The sequence below is a fragment of the Ptychodera flava genome, chromosome 14, assembly GCF_041260155.1.
Source record: "Ptychodera flava strain L36383 chromosome 14, AS_Pfla_20210202, whole genome shotgun sequence".
Lineage (NCBI taxonomy): Eukaryota > Metazoa > Hemichordata > Enteropneusta > Ptychoderidae > Ptychodera > Ptychodera flava.
The window spans coordinates 39,196,382-39,212,662 of record NC_091941.1 but is presented as its reverse complement, the minus strand read 5'-3'; the positions used below and the strand labels follow the sequence as shown (position 1 = coordinate 39,212,662).

At 34.6% G+C, this 16,281-nt stretch overlaps 1 protein-coding gene across 1 annotated transcript; it reads right to left on the bottom strand.

Moving 5' to 3' along the window:
* Positions 1-1,470: 1,470 nt before the first annotated feature.
* Positions 1,471-15,941, bottom strand: LOC139150441 (transmembrane protein 179-like). Its single transcript, XM_070722818.1, has 5 exons — positions 15,795-15,941; positions 13,067-13,251; positions 11,611-11,742; positions 10,220-10,313; positions 1,471-8,086 (listed from the first exon to the last, which is right to left on the bottom strand). The coding sequence occupies exons 1-5, from the start codon at positions 15,891-15,893 to the stop codon at positions 7,940-7,942; spliced, it is 657 nt and encodes a 218-aa protein (XP_070578919.1). The 5' UTR covers positions 15,894-15,941; the 3' UTR covers positions 1,471-7,939.
* Positions 15,942-16,281: the final 340 nt, after the last annotated feature.

Here is a 16,281-nt window from a genome sequence, read left to right as displayed (position 1 = left end):
ACTTGTGGCGGTGGGTACCTGAAATAGATGAAAGGGAATACTGTAGTTGATAGAAGTTTAGATAAGATAAAGCACCGAACTTAGAGGGGAGCAATGTTCCAAGGTTTGAATGGATGTAAAACATACTTGCATTCAGGTATGGAATGAATGCACACTTGGGTATCAACAATGAAATGCACATGTGAAAATATGTACATCTGGTGGGCACAAGGGAACTATCAGTGGTGGTGAGAGGGCAGTGGGGAGCTTGAACTCTTGTCTGGAGTGAGAAGGCAAACCATAGATACTGGAGGGCAGTGGGCATTATAATTCAGTGGGTGGACATATTTTTCGCAACTTTCAAAGAAAGGCAAAGGATTGACATATATCAGTGGCTGACAGGAATCACTGGAAGAACTACAATTTTACGATTGTTGCTCAAGTATCTTCAGACCAAGATTACGTACAGTGTTTGGAACACAAACCTTCAAAAGACAAATTCACATGTACTTTTGCTGTTTTTTCTAGACATGTACCATAAAATGCAACTTTTGACAGGGATAGTGCAATGAATTAGTAGACTATACATGCTTCAGTAACCTTGAAAATTACTTATGAAAAATTAATGATCAATTGCTGCTTTTCTTTGCTGATATGCATTGTTTTGGAATGATTGATATCAATGAATTGAAATTTGAAAACAGTCCATCAGCTTCAACTTTCTGAGCTGCTGCACATTCTATTTTTATTGCAATACAACCAATGAGCTAAAACCATTTGAGTGGCATCTCATTGGCCTTGTCACATCAGTCAGAGAAAAGACAGTGAAATGTGAAATGCAGTACTTTAGATATGGCTTTGTGGTACTTTATTCACATATTTTTAAAAGAGTTTTACTTTGCGATTTTCCATCCATCTTTTCTACATTTTATTTTTAATGCCCAACTGTAGCAAACATTCAAACCAGGGCCAATTGTGGAGAAATGTTCAAATTCATTTTTCACATGAAATATAGTACTTCAGGTGTTGACATATTCTACTCATCCATCTTTTGAAGAAATTTGACTTCTTTTCTATATACACATCCAAGACACTTGCTTATATTTATTAAAGCAACAAAGCACACACAGCGACAGTATATCACAAGATTTTGACCAGTTCATGACATGTGCACAAGTGAGTGCATATGTGAAGTGAACTGGTCAAAACTGAGCGGTATACCATTTCTGGGTGTTATCTCATAACAGTTTATTGAATTTCTGGCATGGAACATCAAAAAAGTATTTTTGCTCTTGCTGAGAGCTCACATGTGTGCCAACTGTGCTATATTGTGAACATACCATGGTTCTCTTCATGTCTCAACCAATCTGATTGCCGTATTTGCACCATCAATATACTGGTATGACATAATATGAGATATTGCCATAAATCCGCAGGAATATGGGTTTAAGCTGTTCTGTCTCTTTCAGAAAAGATAAACACAAAATATGCTTATGTAAAAAGGTAATTTTATTTGGCTATCATGCATTCAAGACAATGTTGCCTGTTTCAAGAATAAAATGGCTGATTTACAACGATTTCTAAAGACAATGCTTGTTGAAACTACAATGGTACAAAATTCATACACATGGTTTGATAACAGCAGAAAGCATGATTATCATTATAACTCACATCAAATCATTAAAGAATCAAGTTACCAAGCCAATCAAATTGGACTGGTTATTTCAATGGTCTTGTAGGTGACTGGAGATTTTCCAAATAAACATTTTATCAAAGAGAACTCTTCAGTATTGTATTTCTGAGCCATATTAGGTTCAACTCAAAGTATCTGCCAAATAATGGTACATGACCATGTACTTTGAGAAGAGGAGTAAATGGGAATTATCTTTGCTCATAACTGAACAGAGGAACTGCATGAGACTTTCATTTCTTGGAAATCAAAACAAGTGCACTTTATTGTACTGAATGAATTCTATAGCTTATAAACAGTTTGCGTAAATATAGGAAAGTCCTGTTTTGTAAGTTCATCTATGTGATAAAATGAAAACTGTAATATTAACCCTGTACAAAGTGGTCTCCTTATTGCTTACTACCTTCAACCATTTTGTTGTCAATATTTTCCTACATGATACAGGTGAACAACCCATTAGATTTGGTCATTACAGAGTATTATTTAAATACTAACTCACAATCATTTCATAAAAGATATGAGCATGCAGAATTTCATCTCATTTTCATATCAAGTTCATAAAAGTCAAATATTCTTTAACAATCTACGATCGGAAAAATATAAGCGTACTGCGCCGATTTCCGCGCAGAAATGTATCCATAGTAACCACGCGCGCATAGTGACGTTCCGAACGTTTTTGCGTTGTACAAAATGTCGTCTGCAGAAAAAGGAAAATCGCGCCGAGAAAATGTTCAGCGTGCCCTCAAAACATGCTGAAAGGTACGAGAATTCAGCAAAGAGATAAAAAAATGCAACATGACCGTAGCCCGTAGAGCGTAAGTCAGAAGTTTGACGTCTGATTCGATATACAAGTCAAGAGGATGTCGTGGTTTATGTTATAACCCTAATGATAGTGTCGCTAGTAGGCCCTAGACCTACCGGAGAATGGAAGAATGGCTGTCGCATTGTCGATTTGAGTGTACTAGCCGAAAATCTTGACACTTGTGTCAGTTGCGGGCTTGCCTTTACGATTGTCATCGTGTATTGGGAAACGCCAAGTTCACGGCCTCGGCTCCTGGCTCCACATAGTGTGTGACAACTTAGCCTGCAGCGAAGTCAACCTAATCGGCTAATCCCCACCGATAAGCGTCACGGCAATAAATATTACGTGATTTTTTGTATCTCGTATTAATATATAGACTCTAAAAAGTAGAAGAACCTAAAAGTCTTTGCTTTGTTCTGTCATTTCCCTCTCATTAAAGTTTACAGGTAGGCTTTAATCATGACCATGCCTGGACAAGGCCACTGCATGCTGCAGGTAGCCACTGCGGGTCAGCAGCACTTGAAGAGCGCCCCGCGCGACGAACCCGGGAGAGCATGGTTTATCGCCAGAACCTGTAAATCCTAGTTAGATTTTGCAAAATTGTGAAAAATCGAGCTCGGTGACCTACTAAACAAAATGTGGTTTTGAAAAATTCACAAAAAGAGCTATTATTTAGCAAAGTTTGAGAAAATTGACATTAGTAGAAACTATCAATAATTAATAAATTACCCTCTCCCATTCCTAAAATTTGGGCATATTTGTTGCAATTTTGGTTAAAAAATAAATATCATGACTTTTAAACTCAATTTCAATGTAAGTAAAATCTTCAAAGTAGCTTAGGTTTATAATTTCTTTATCTTTTACAGTGTTAAAGTGAAAAATGCAATCATGATATAAATATGAAAATGATGACCTATTTTATTGAGTTTTAGTGATTTTGTGAAAAACCGTGAATTTTTAATGTGATTTTGTAAAAAAACAAGCGCGGTGACCCCATCTTTTTTTCTCAGTTTTGGACTATTCACATATGTAGGTATTCAAAAATCCGCATTTGAAAAATTGACATTACTTTTACTTTTTCCGATCGTACATCTTTAACAATCAATTGCTGTCGCCAGAAGAAACATTCCTATTTCAAGGCAAATTTGGTAAATAATCTTTTTTTCTGCATTTGGAACAGAAATATTTATGTGTCAAGCATCAAACCTCGTTTTTGAAGATGACAAGTATACACTGATAGACATGGTTGAAACACGGGTACAGATATTGAAAAAAAATATGATAGTCCTTGGAAAACAGTTTAACATAAATGGTAAACATGGCGCTAAAACATATGACACGTACAGGTATAAGAGATCAAAAGTGAGTCAACAAAATCAATGGATTTGTTACATTGTTAGCAAATAAGTTACACAAGAAAAGCTGATTCAATTCAAGATTCCTAGACTGGAAAAATCTAAATTACCATTAATTTTATGTTTGTAAAAATCAAAATGCCAGATCAAGAATCTTAATGGAACAGCAATTCACCCAACATTGCCCAAATGTAGTACCAGATGATAGGGTCAAAATAACTGACAGCTCACTAGGTAATAGTACTAGATCATGCTTTTTTCACATTCATCCACAGTTTACATTCTATGAACAAGTATATGAGTTGTTAATTTCACAAAAGTAGTTTCCTAGCTTAAATACAAAAAAATAATTTCTTGAGAAAATACAACATGTTAATTTCTCGAATGAAACTTGTTACTGAATAGTTTACAAAAATAAACATTAAAATCTAGTCTAGCATCAGACACTCTGCTACATTGCTACATATCTACAATAGCAAGAAACCCTACAGTAAGTCTCAAAACACACAATATACAAAATATGGCGGCAACTAGATCAGTGGGTAATCTAGACGACTATTTAAGTTAGGAACACCATAGTATGTTTTGTCAAAGACTGGTACAATTAGAAGTAGAACTGAAATATGAATACAAATTATCAGAGCAAGAAGGTTGTATCTACAAATTTTACTTTGTTTGACTGATCTGCCAGGAAGTCTTTCTTCTGTTATAGTACCGGTATCATTTAATGTGAAATGTTATCCAACAAATATTCAAAATTCTAGGTCAGTCTCTGAAGAGTGAATTTTGACAAAATGACAGTTACACACTTCATTCACTCATGTGATGACATTTGAAAACAGCTAGATTGTCATGTAGACTGACGCACCCAGGTTTTCTATTTAACACCAATGTTTACCTAAAATAAATACACCCTGTCAGAAATGGCTGATTGTAACTGTCTTGGTTTCACATTTTTCATGTTTTCAAATCTTTCCATGATGTGAATTTTCTACGATACACAATCTTTTTGTGTGTGTGTCTTTTCTCCAATGAAACTACCTGTGACATGAAGGAGACCCAGCAGCTATCACACTTCTAAGGAGACTACTAAGCTGAAGGCAAATGATCTCTTTGAGTGTCATGCACACATGTACATGTGACAGTTGATCATGCACTTCAAATTTTTGGCCCGTACACAAATATAATTATATATCTACAGTACATATAAAAGTGAAAGTTTAGTGATTTTGAAATTTTTGCCCTCACATTAGGAATCAAAAGCAATCATGAAAATTACTCAGTGAAGTCCAAAACAGTATTACTGGGTTAGTTGGATAATTCAGTTTTTTAATACATTCCTTAAAAATAAACACAAACACAAAAACTTTACATTTTATCTTATACTGTTGTTCACATTAGCCATTTTTCCTCTTGTTCCCGCTTATTCTGGTTCCAAAATGTAAATTGGACAGTTTACACTGGCCATGCTGACATTAACTTAGACATGATAGATTTTGTTAGGTAGGGTGGGCAAAGTTGCCATAAAGCTGAATTGATCAATGAACAATGTGTTTACTCCAGATTGCTCTGGTCTCACTTCTTATTGCCATGACAACAACAGAAATGTGTCCATTAATACTTTTGAATATAAATTCTCTTATGAAAGGCAAGAAAATGTTGACTAAAGGGCAGGCTACCATAACTCTGAATTAAAATTTATAAAAATTGTCTGCAACAAGTTATTCAAAATTGAAATATGACTGAGCCTCCATAGAAAAATGGAAAAAACAGTTCATTTTCTTGTATAAAACAAGTCATTAATGATACCAATTGTTCCCATTTGATTACTAATAATGCATTGTTCTCCATAATACCATTATCTGATGATAGTGAATGCTTGGAGTGTGCGTTTTCCTGACAGTCAACTTTGACCTTAAATCATTTTATATCTATGGGTGTGTCTTTATTGCCCTTGATCTTCTTTGTATATCATTCATAGAACAGTATTGAGAACTTCACAATATCAGGTTTCAATGCTGAGGCTGGGCCTGGTTAACATCAAAAGTTCTAACATATCTGGAGTAAGATCTGACCAATTAAAGTATGTACATTAAAAACTTCCACTGCATTCACTGAATGGTTTGGATACCATTTTGGTTTGCCCACAATCCAGCTGATAAATTCAAACTGAAATATGCAATGATATAAACACTCGGTATAAACATGGTTTTATGTTTTGTCAAACTGTCCAAAATACATATCTTGGCCAACCAGAGTTGTTCCAGTGAATCTACATATTAACACCTATATCACACCTGGTTTCTCTTCAGTCTCAATTACTGCAGACTTATCAGAAGACAATCTGGATGATTGCTTGGTGGGTTGGCGTCTTCTGTCCAACATACACTTGACAATGATGACAACTACCAAGGCAGCAAAGATCAGAAAAGACACCCAGGATGTAATCTATGTTGGAAGAAACCATACATTTTGTAATAATCCCTCTAAGGCTGTGATTTGTATTTTAAATTTACTACTATGTACTGTATCTCTCATACCAATTCTGTATCAGGCATACTCTTTGCCACATAAAAACAAGTATTGTAACTAAAATTTAAAATGTTGCAAAATTTACAAACACTTTGCGCCTTATCATAATTCATTTTATGCAGTCATAATTTGGACGAGATTCTTTGTACATTACATATAAAATTCTTTACTCAGACAAAACTGTTTTGTCAACAAGGTTACCCTAAATGGTGACAGTAAGGAAGAATTTCCAAGCATACCCCTGTAGTCTTGCAAATTTGTAATTATTCCCTTTAACTCATTATAAATGCATTTTTAACTACGATAAAAGTCTCTTCACTGCCCTTGATGATCCGTTTTGCAACTTACTGACTGTGAGGGCGACATTGATGTCAAAAGAGGGAGACATTCATGTGTTTAGATTCTCCAATAAAGTTTGGCTATGTCCTCTGAGACACTCTTTCAATGAGGTTAATTAACACAGCAAAGGAGTTCTGCTTAACTCTTGGAAGTTTTGCTGCTAGATCTATGAAATGACTCCTACAAGGGAGATTTTGATTGAGTTTTGTAAGTATTCTACGGTTGTCATCTATGTTACGTGTCAGCTAATTCCTGCCTGATTGTATGGTAAAAATTACCATGGTATGGATATGTTAACTATATTTCATTACAATCACTTCAGGTTTCTTGCATGCAAGAAGAGATTAGATACACTACAGAGAAGATGGGATTAAATTCAAACAGGACTGGAAAAAGGCTGACAAGTTTAAAGTTTTCAAAAATGCCTTGTGCCTGACAGAACTGAAGATGTAAATCATGGTAAATGGTGTCAGAGCACATTGAGAAAGTACTGTCAAATAATAAATTACACAATAGTTATACAACTACAACTCAGTGACAAAGCACTTTGCATTTATATTGTATACAGTCGGTCTTAAATTATACACCCTATCAGAAAAGTACCTTTAACCTTGTGTTCAGCAATGTCTTATCACATTATGGAGTATACAGCTGGTAACAAAAGCCTTTCTTCATATACATAAACACTTTGTAATGGATATGTTTTCCTACTGAATTTATCAATGGTGGCAAACTATCATTTAAAATGTGATTGATGCTTTAGTTGACTGCAAACACTAACAATTTGAAATAGTTTTCTTTGCCTGTTACCAGTGTGTATACTTCTTACTGTTCCTTGCACTACACCTTCCTGACATGGATTGTTCAAACAACATTAAAGTAAAAAGTAAACACCTTTGCTTGGACATGGAAGTTGGCAAGTGAAAGGTACAGAAACGGATAACTTGGAAGCATCATAGTGCAGGCTTGGCAAACTCTCTATCAATAATTGCACAACCAGCAGCAGTGGTGATGATTCTACAGTAACAACCCTCACTACAATGATGATTAAGAAATTCACATTTCTGTCCCTTTACAACTTAATACACAACTCAATACAATACTCATGGGAGATGCTCTAACATTTTAGGAAGAGACAGCCACTAATGCACATATGTAGGTCAGACCATCTACAAGTAGGAATAATCTGTATTTGACAGTGATTCACTGCTAATTTGTTAATCATTGATCAACTTTGACCAATCATGTTTTCACAGGTGGTGAAGGTGTTAACACAGGTTTTCTCTCTTCAGCTGTGTGGTCTTCAGGGATTCTGTTGTCACGGAAACGACGGATGATGCTGACGGCAAGCAATGCAGCCCAGAAGAGAAAAGCAAACCATGATGTACTCTGAAGAGATGCACAGGAAAGGTAAGAAATATGGACACCAGATGTAATGGCTGTTTCATCAGACATGCACACTGAACTAATTGGCCACATATGAGACAGAATTATGTTGTAAATACTTTGATTTTAACAGCATTTCTTTGAAAATATTCAAAATGTTACAATTTCATGATGATTTATGAAATAATTTGGGCAACTACATTTATTTAATGCTTAGCAAATTTATCCTATAATTGAATGATGCTTAGTAGATCATGAGATGAGAATTTGGCTAAACAGTGAAATGAGGACTCAAAAAAATACATGTCAGACAAGTCTTATAACATTGTTTTGAGATAACAAAGCAAAATGTAAACACTAATGATTAGGATAGATCTGTGGCTGATGTACTTGTTTTACTGATTCTTAAATTTCTTTGTATTTTCATGACTATGTCTATAAGAAATGAAGATTAAATTGAGGGCCAATGATTTTAGCACATACAATAACTAATGACAAAACAGTGTGATACGTCAAAAGCTGCCACTGCATTCACCTTCTAATCAAGCAATCAGGTAGAATCCACTGATGCTGAGAGATATTTCCACTGTACTGTGTTTCAAAAACAGATTAAAAGAACAACTCAGCTTATTGCAAATATTCGAGATGTACTGGGTCAATACTGATGTGTGACCATGGCCTTGTAGTACAAGACAATTAAACCATTTTGGAAAGCATTAATGTTGTGATGATATAACACGCTAACTGTTTGGTGAAAGTTCTAAATTGTTTTATCTTGTACCATCTCATGATCTCTGGTTAATTTGGAAACTGTGAGCTATCTTAATATTAAAAGAATTACTTAGCACCCATCCAGTTTGCAAAACCTACTTTCACAAATGATAGTTTTTTTTATTACATGCCTCACATATCAATTGTCAAACACCCTATAAGACTTGATGGTAACTTGTTGATGATATGGTGGGCTGCATACTCATCATTTGACCAAAACTGACCCCTAACTATTTTAAAGTTGACGGCAGCTTTGGGATTCTAAAATGATCAAATTAAACACAACCGACACAAAGAATCCAACACTTACAAAAACAGGATAAAATGCACAATAGTGATTTAAAAATATTCATGTTCTGTTAACAAACAAAAACTCATTTTACTTTTTATTAATTTTCAACTATCAAAGAAATCAATTGTATGATTGTCATTTGCAAATCAAATTACAAAATTTGGTATAACAATTATGTTGAAGAGGCATGTAATAAAACATTATAGCCCTAACAAGGGATTATGCACCTGGAGGCAACCGTTTGCCCTCCTGATATTGGGCACATGGTCACCTGTCCTGGGACACATAGTCCTTTGTTGAGTCTCTATGATATACTGATGAAGTCAAATCATGTTTTAGGATAGGGGACTCAAGCTATACAGTGTAATGCACAAGCTAGAAAATAAATCTAATGAGTTCAAGCATAATCCACTTTCCAGGATGTTATGACTTTAATATCCTAAATGTTGAAATTTACAACCTTTCAATTTGTTAGTTTGATGCATTGGTTGACATGCAGAACATCCACATGCATGTGCTTTGTCTGTAAAGAATTACACAATAATACCATATATGACATCACAGCTCATGAAAATTGTACAGCAATTCACACAGGGGATGCTGAAAATTCCCAGCTTTTGATCAGTTATAATGATCATAAAAGATTACAAACCGACATGAGACATGCTAATTGTGAATACCATAGTTCAAAAATAAAGTATTAAAGTTTATTATCTGAAGTATCTCTATTTGTCTGTTTTGCTCGGTCTCAGCGAATGAGAAAAAATTACCCAGCCATTATCTATTTACATTGACACAATTATCTCCCATCTGTTTAAGGTGTCTCTGCATAGCCATTACAACCATCATACCCAACCATGTTGCAACTATCTCCAAACACTTTAATGTTACTGCATATCTATTACAACTAATTTGAAAGTCAGGTGACTTTGATGTTTACTATAAATTAACATAATGATTAACATCACAATGCAATTGCAATCACTTGTGACATTCATCATTGACAATGAGATAGTACTGCAGCAAGTATGCAGGCAAGATTATGGAAAATGTAGATGAGGAAGGAATCTTACCTCTCCAGTTTTCAAGTTGTCATAGAAAGAGGAGCCATCAATGCGAGGACTTGGATTGTACGCATTCCAGTTAAATGATTGTCCATCCCTACAGCTGATAATGAAAGCAAAAGAATAGATTACATCAATTTATACCTTATCAGATGACAGTAGTTACAAAGTAACAATATGACAATAACAACAATATACTAAATTACTTGCTAAATAAATTATTATGATTCATTTTGCAGTAATGCTGTTTATTAGTTGCTTGTAAACATATTTTGTAGGAATAAATGTAGCTATATTTACCAAAAGTGTCAAATACTTTATTATTGTCTTGTAAACACTACATTTCACTTTGAGGCAATAAATGGGTTATACCGAATTCGAATTGAGGAATAATTTGTGTAATGTAAATGTAAGTTCTCAGTTTATATAATGTAAATAAAATGTTTACATGGTTCATTTTAATGTAACTTTCCTCATTGAGCTGATTGTGTTTTGGTTCCTTTGAGTTTTATCTTGTTCAGAAAAGTCTTTCTTTGAAGTTTTTACTTTGACCTTAGCATTAAATTATTTACAATACTTTTCTTGATTGTAATAAGCTATATACCAGTGAGAGTACCGGTAATACAGGTTTCCATTGGTGCCTTATTGATGAGGTCACATTTTTGAAGAGCAGAAATATTCCCATAGCAACAAAATCATCCATCCGCATTATCAAACTTTCAAGCTTAGCTAAGTTCTCTTAGGATTGAGAGAATCTACGACAGTAGCAGAATTTTACAAAAATGTGATTTGAGTGAATTACTGCCTTCAAAGTATGTTCCTGAGTAGTTTGATTTGTAATAGTCTGTAATAATTCTTCATTGTTAGTTGAAGGTAAAAAGATGACAGTGATCATTGACAATGTGTAAAATGCAGTTTGTGGTACACTAGGATGAACTTCGAAAGGGATCCAGCCAAGTTTGGCCTTGAACTTTCTATCTTAACAGCTTTTGTTTTAACAATCTGATCAATTTTTTCATCCCGAAGGAAAAATGATTTCTTGCAGTACCAATCTGGATATTCCTCACTGGAACAGACTGTTTTAAGGTTACCAATTATTCATTGCCCAATATACAAAGAGTTTTATGTGATTGCTTTAGCAACGAACATTGACAGACATATCAACTTGTGATTTATAATTTATGCTCAGAAATAAAGTCCATGAAAAAGTAGAAAAATTAAATACCGATTCATATTTAGGACATTTTACTCCAAAAGTTTTTTCGGTCAATTTTTTCTTCAAATTATACACTTTAAGTCTTTTTCTTTTGAGTCATTTATGGCAACAACCCTGAATTGTAAGGGTGATCTTTTAAAAGTAAACACTAGTGATAGGTACGATGAATGTAAGTGATGCTTACTGCTTGACAAGCTCACCATCTTCTATGTTGTTACACCACTGTAAGAATCCAACGCTAACTACACAAGCTTGTATGAAGATCACGATGGTAAAACCTGCATTGATCAACAGGCTTGGTATTATCCATATGTTCCTGTAAATGTTTGTACAAAAATATTAACTTTAGGCCTAACAACTGATATCTTGAAAATTCTAACACAGCAAAAGGAAGACACGCATCTATGTGACATTTTCTCATGTTATCTTTCTAAAAACAAAGATGTTTTCAAGCTATTAGTGTATGGCACTGAGATAGTAAATCTAGGTAGACTGATTAGTGTATGGCACTGAGATAGTAAATCTAGGTAGCTATTAGTGTATGGCACTGAGATAGTAAATCTAGGTAGCTATTAGTGTATGGCACTGAGATAGTAAATCTAGGTAGCTATTAGTGTATGGCACTGAGATAGTAAATCTAGGTAGCTATTAGTGTATGGCACTGAGATAGTAAATCTAGGTAGAATGATTAGTGTATGGCACTGAGATAGTAAATCTAGGTAGAATGATTAGTGTATGGCACTGAGATAGTAAATCTAGGTAGAATGATTAGTGTATGGCACTGAGATAGTAAATCTAGGTAGAATGAAAGATACACGTATAGCCTGATGTACAGGTGTTCCTATGCTCCATAAAATCTGACCTGAGTGCCGCGCTGAAGTACCCACATTTGGCTGAATCTTTCAGTCTATTTATTTGGGATTTACTGTCAGTAATTTTCCAGCCTCCATACCAACCACTGAGGCATTGTGCACAAAGCAGTATATGCACCAGAAAATATTAGATAGTATTTTTTATGACAAAAGAAGAGTTTGTCTATAAAACAGTGGGCCACTGGTTCATTAACTGCTTATAATACTACTTTCTAGATGTTACTTTATATTACTTTTAGGTATTAAATAAACTATTTTGACAATTATTTTCCTTTTATCCTATGATTTTCATTAACCCTTTTCCTGCCAAGTTAATATTTCACCATCAGGTCAAGTTCATTAAAACTACTAGCAAAGCACAATATGTCCCATTTGGTGCAAAAACAAAAATTGAACATTTGAAGGCCCCTGAAATTACAGATACTGTAAACATGATTTTTATGGACTAAAGCTGTTGGAACAGACCAAGCCAAATGGGTGGAAATATGTATGGTTTGGCTCAACACTGCTTTTCACTGAGTTGGCTGATGGGGAAGTGATACTGTCTGGCAGGAAAAGGGTTAAGCATACAATTTACAAAAGACTGGATAACAGCAATTATCATAAACCAAACATCAGGATGAAACAATTTTGGAATTAACAAGTGTTCCATATTAATCACCGTAAATTGAAATATTTTTACAAATACAACTGCAAATAACTGATCATTAATTTGCTATAAGAACTCATGTCATGTTTACTCAGAGGGACGGTACAAAGACAACTTACTTGTTTTCCTTCTTCACAAGAACGTAGATGTGATAAATAGCAAATGCCAAGGCATACAATGCAGCTATCACCTGAACACCTACACAGAAGCTACATGATGATGATGCACCAAACTTTTCAATCACAAAATGTGTTGCATTCTTCCATTCAAGTTTGCCGTACAGTGGACATCCATGAAAATCATCCTGGTGTGTTAAATCAACATTTGGCACATAGAGAAATGAAGGAGAAGAAAAAATTGACATTTCATTTCATAAGAACAACAGCGAGTGTACCGGTACTTCTTGCCAGTTATATTCACTGGTATTCATGTATCTTGATCTAAAATGTACTTTTATGTTGTAAAACTCAGCATACAATTATTCTGCTGATTGTCAAATAATGTTGAAAAGGACAGATCTGTTTCTTCCATGGACAGGACAATGTCACATGTTATGTATGAGTGCTAAACCCTTAAGTGGCGTTTAACTTGAACTTATAACGTTAAGACTATGGGAATGGATTAATGACTACATATCAAGTTGTTGTATTTTATGAAGGCTGTTGACAGGTAAAATGATTGAAGATTAATGGTGTTAATTCCTCGTCACAAATAAATGGTATTGTGATATTAGACATATTGGATCCTGGGTACACATGACTTATATTTCTTAATTCATGGAAAACTGCCAATTTACAAATCAGGGGATAAATGATCCTTCACATTATAGAGGTACTTCAATCAATAGTTGTATTGCTAGACTTTTCACATCCTCCCTCAAGGGGGCGCTACGCCCATCACAGTGTATTTTGCTCGAAAATCACTTTTTTGCAAATATTCATTCAATTCATTTAATTAATTTGCTAACCCAAGATTGGAATATTGGCTGGGTTCACCTTTTAGGTTGTCAAGCAGTCGTAAGTTGTGTAATACAAAAGTTTTAATTTATGCAAATATATGCAAATCACCTGATTTCCTTGCTTCTTATTTTCCCTGAATTTCAAGAGATCCAAAGAATTTCACTCCATTCCGGCTGTGTCAATTTTTCTGAAATTTTCACATTATGTTCTTTAACTACTATATAACAAAACAACAATTTTTTTGGCAATTAAGTTCTTACATTTTGAATAAGAGGCATTTTAATTTTGCTAATCATGATTTTAATCAATGTTTTGGATTGTCAGTCTTTTAACCCAAGCCATTTTAGAATGAGGATAGATAATGCAAAATAAAATAGTAGTTTTTTTCCTACATATACTCTTCTTTCAAATGAAATATTATATTTCAGAAAACAGTATCAAGTTTTTTACTTAAATTTTTATCATTAATACCAAAATTGAGGTTTTTACCCCAAATACACAACGACTTCTTCCATAGAGTAAACTACTTCTACCATACTAAATGTAATAGTCTCTGCATTTTGAAAATATATAGTATGAGGGGTTTCCTTGTCATCTTTGATGAGAAATGTTGCTTTCAAAAAATATGTGCTGGCAACATGCAGCTCCATCTTAATCGTAGAATAAACTAAGCTTATGGTATCTACTGAAATTTTTGCATGTTATCAATGTCTATGCATAAAATATGTCAATGTGTTAGAACTATCAAGTTACTGATAACTTCATGTTCAATATCCAGATTAAGCAGGGCTGTAATTTAAGCCCTACCTTATTTAACATTTACTTGATTGATCTTCCTGGGATTATTGATTCTGTTAATGACTTCCCTATCAAACTTAGTACACTTTCTATTAGGTGTCTCTTGTAAAAATTATATAAAATAGCCCATCCGTGCAGAAAATCCATACTTAAAATCTCACAGCTTTTCAAGATTTCTAGTCATGTATTGATAGTTCTTCATGCTGCACATGTATAATGCATGTTGCAATGCAGCAATAAATTCTGTGTTGTAAAGTAGTAAGAATTGTCTCACTTCTCTTTTCTTTTGGTTGTGAACTAGTGAACTATGTGTATGTTTTTACTACTGATATTTGGTTCACTGAAAGAATACCACCATGGAGTATCTAAAAAACGTTTCGTGTTGCGTGTTGTGATTTCCTGAAAGAAAAATCATGATGAACTAAACGACTGCATTTCCAATCCCTTTAGTAATCTTGTAAGGCAGTCTTACAAACCAAGTGACCCTTCTTCATAGAGCTTTTCCAAAACAAGCAATCCTAGAGACATTGGTTCCACAACAGTGTTCTAAAGGACAGTCAGACTGTAAGAATGACAGATCGTATCAGAAATCGGTTCTTTAGGAATCCCTAGATCCTAAACGTCTTATAGGGATGTGTAGGATTCCTATAAGACGTTTTCGTACGTGACCTGTCCTTCCAGATTTTGAGTCTTCCTTCACACCGTGTTGCAGTCAAGCACAGTCCATCCACACACACCAAGGTAACGTCTGAAGGTAAAGTGTTTCATGCCAACGACTTATCGACTTCTTGAATTCTATTAAAGAAGGCTCATAAATATGTTGATAAACAGAGCGATGTTAAACGGAGAAAATTGCAATTAGCTTGGATGACAATTAGGCTATACGACGCGACGATAAAATACTTCAAATACAGAAAGCTCTTTACTAGGGCCTGTTACTTGTGCAGTGGGCGGTGCACATTTTAACAGAGGGCTCTATTGTATTCGAAGGTGAATCTGATTTTACATACAAATCGCCTGATTCCTTCGAGAAAATCAAATGACAGTCACAACGATCAATGTTTGCACTATATATAGCCGGTTTACTCACCCTAGTTATTCCTATCGTAATAGCCGATATAAAGCCTGTTAATGACGCGCCAAATAGCAACACTGTTTCGATGATCAAGAATATGTGAATCTCCGCCATGTTGGAAATGTCATGAGACTCAATCGGGGCGCCCTCACGTGATAGTGAAAGTGCAAGCCTCCGGAGCACTGAACTGTGCTGCTTCACACGTACACCAACCACAGGGGCACAAGGCGTTATTAGTCATGACTAAAAGTGTAAACAGTTAGTAAATTTATGATTATGAACATTGTTGATAAAAAATTAATGTAGCTGTAATTATTGTATACTTACAAAAGTACCCAAGTGCACTCGAATCCTGAACAGTGATCAGTATTTTATGTCAAAATAAGACAGTTGTAGTACATACAGTCATTACAGATGATCTAAAATGTAGTAGACAATACCATCAAATACAGCCACATCTGTGAACGATCATGCTCATTACCATAGCTATTGAACCATTGTC

Excerpts from the sequence above, each read along its gene's own strand:
- LOC139150441 (XM_070722818.1), bottom strand. The coding sequence starts at position 15,893 with ATGGCGGAGATTCACATATTCTTGATCATCGAAACAGTGTTGCTATTT. Across the intron at positions 11,743-13,066 it reads CTTGTGAAGAAGGAAAACAA|GAACATATGGATAATACCAA; the intron begins GTAAGTTGTCTT and ends AAACATTTACAG. Across the intron at positions 10,314-11,610 it reads GATGGTGAGCTTGTCAAGCA|CTGTAGGGATGGACAATCAT; the intron begins GTAAGCATCACT and ends TTTCATTATCAG.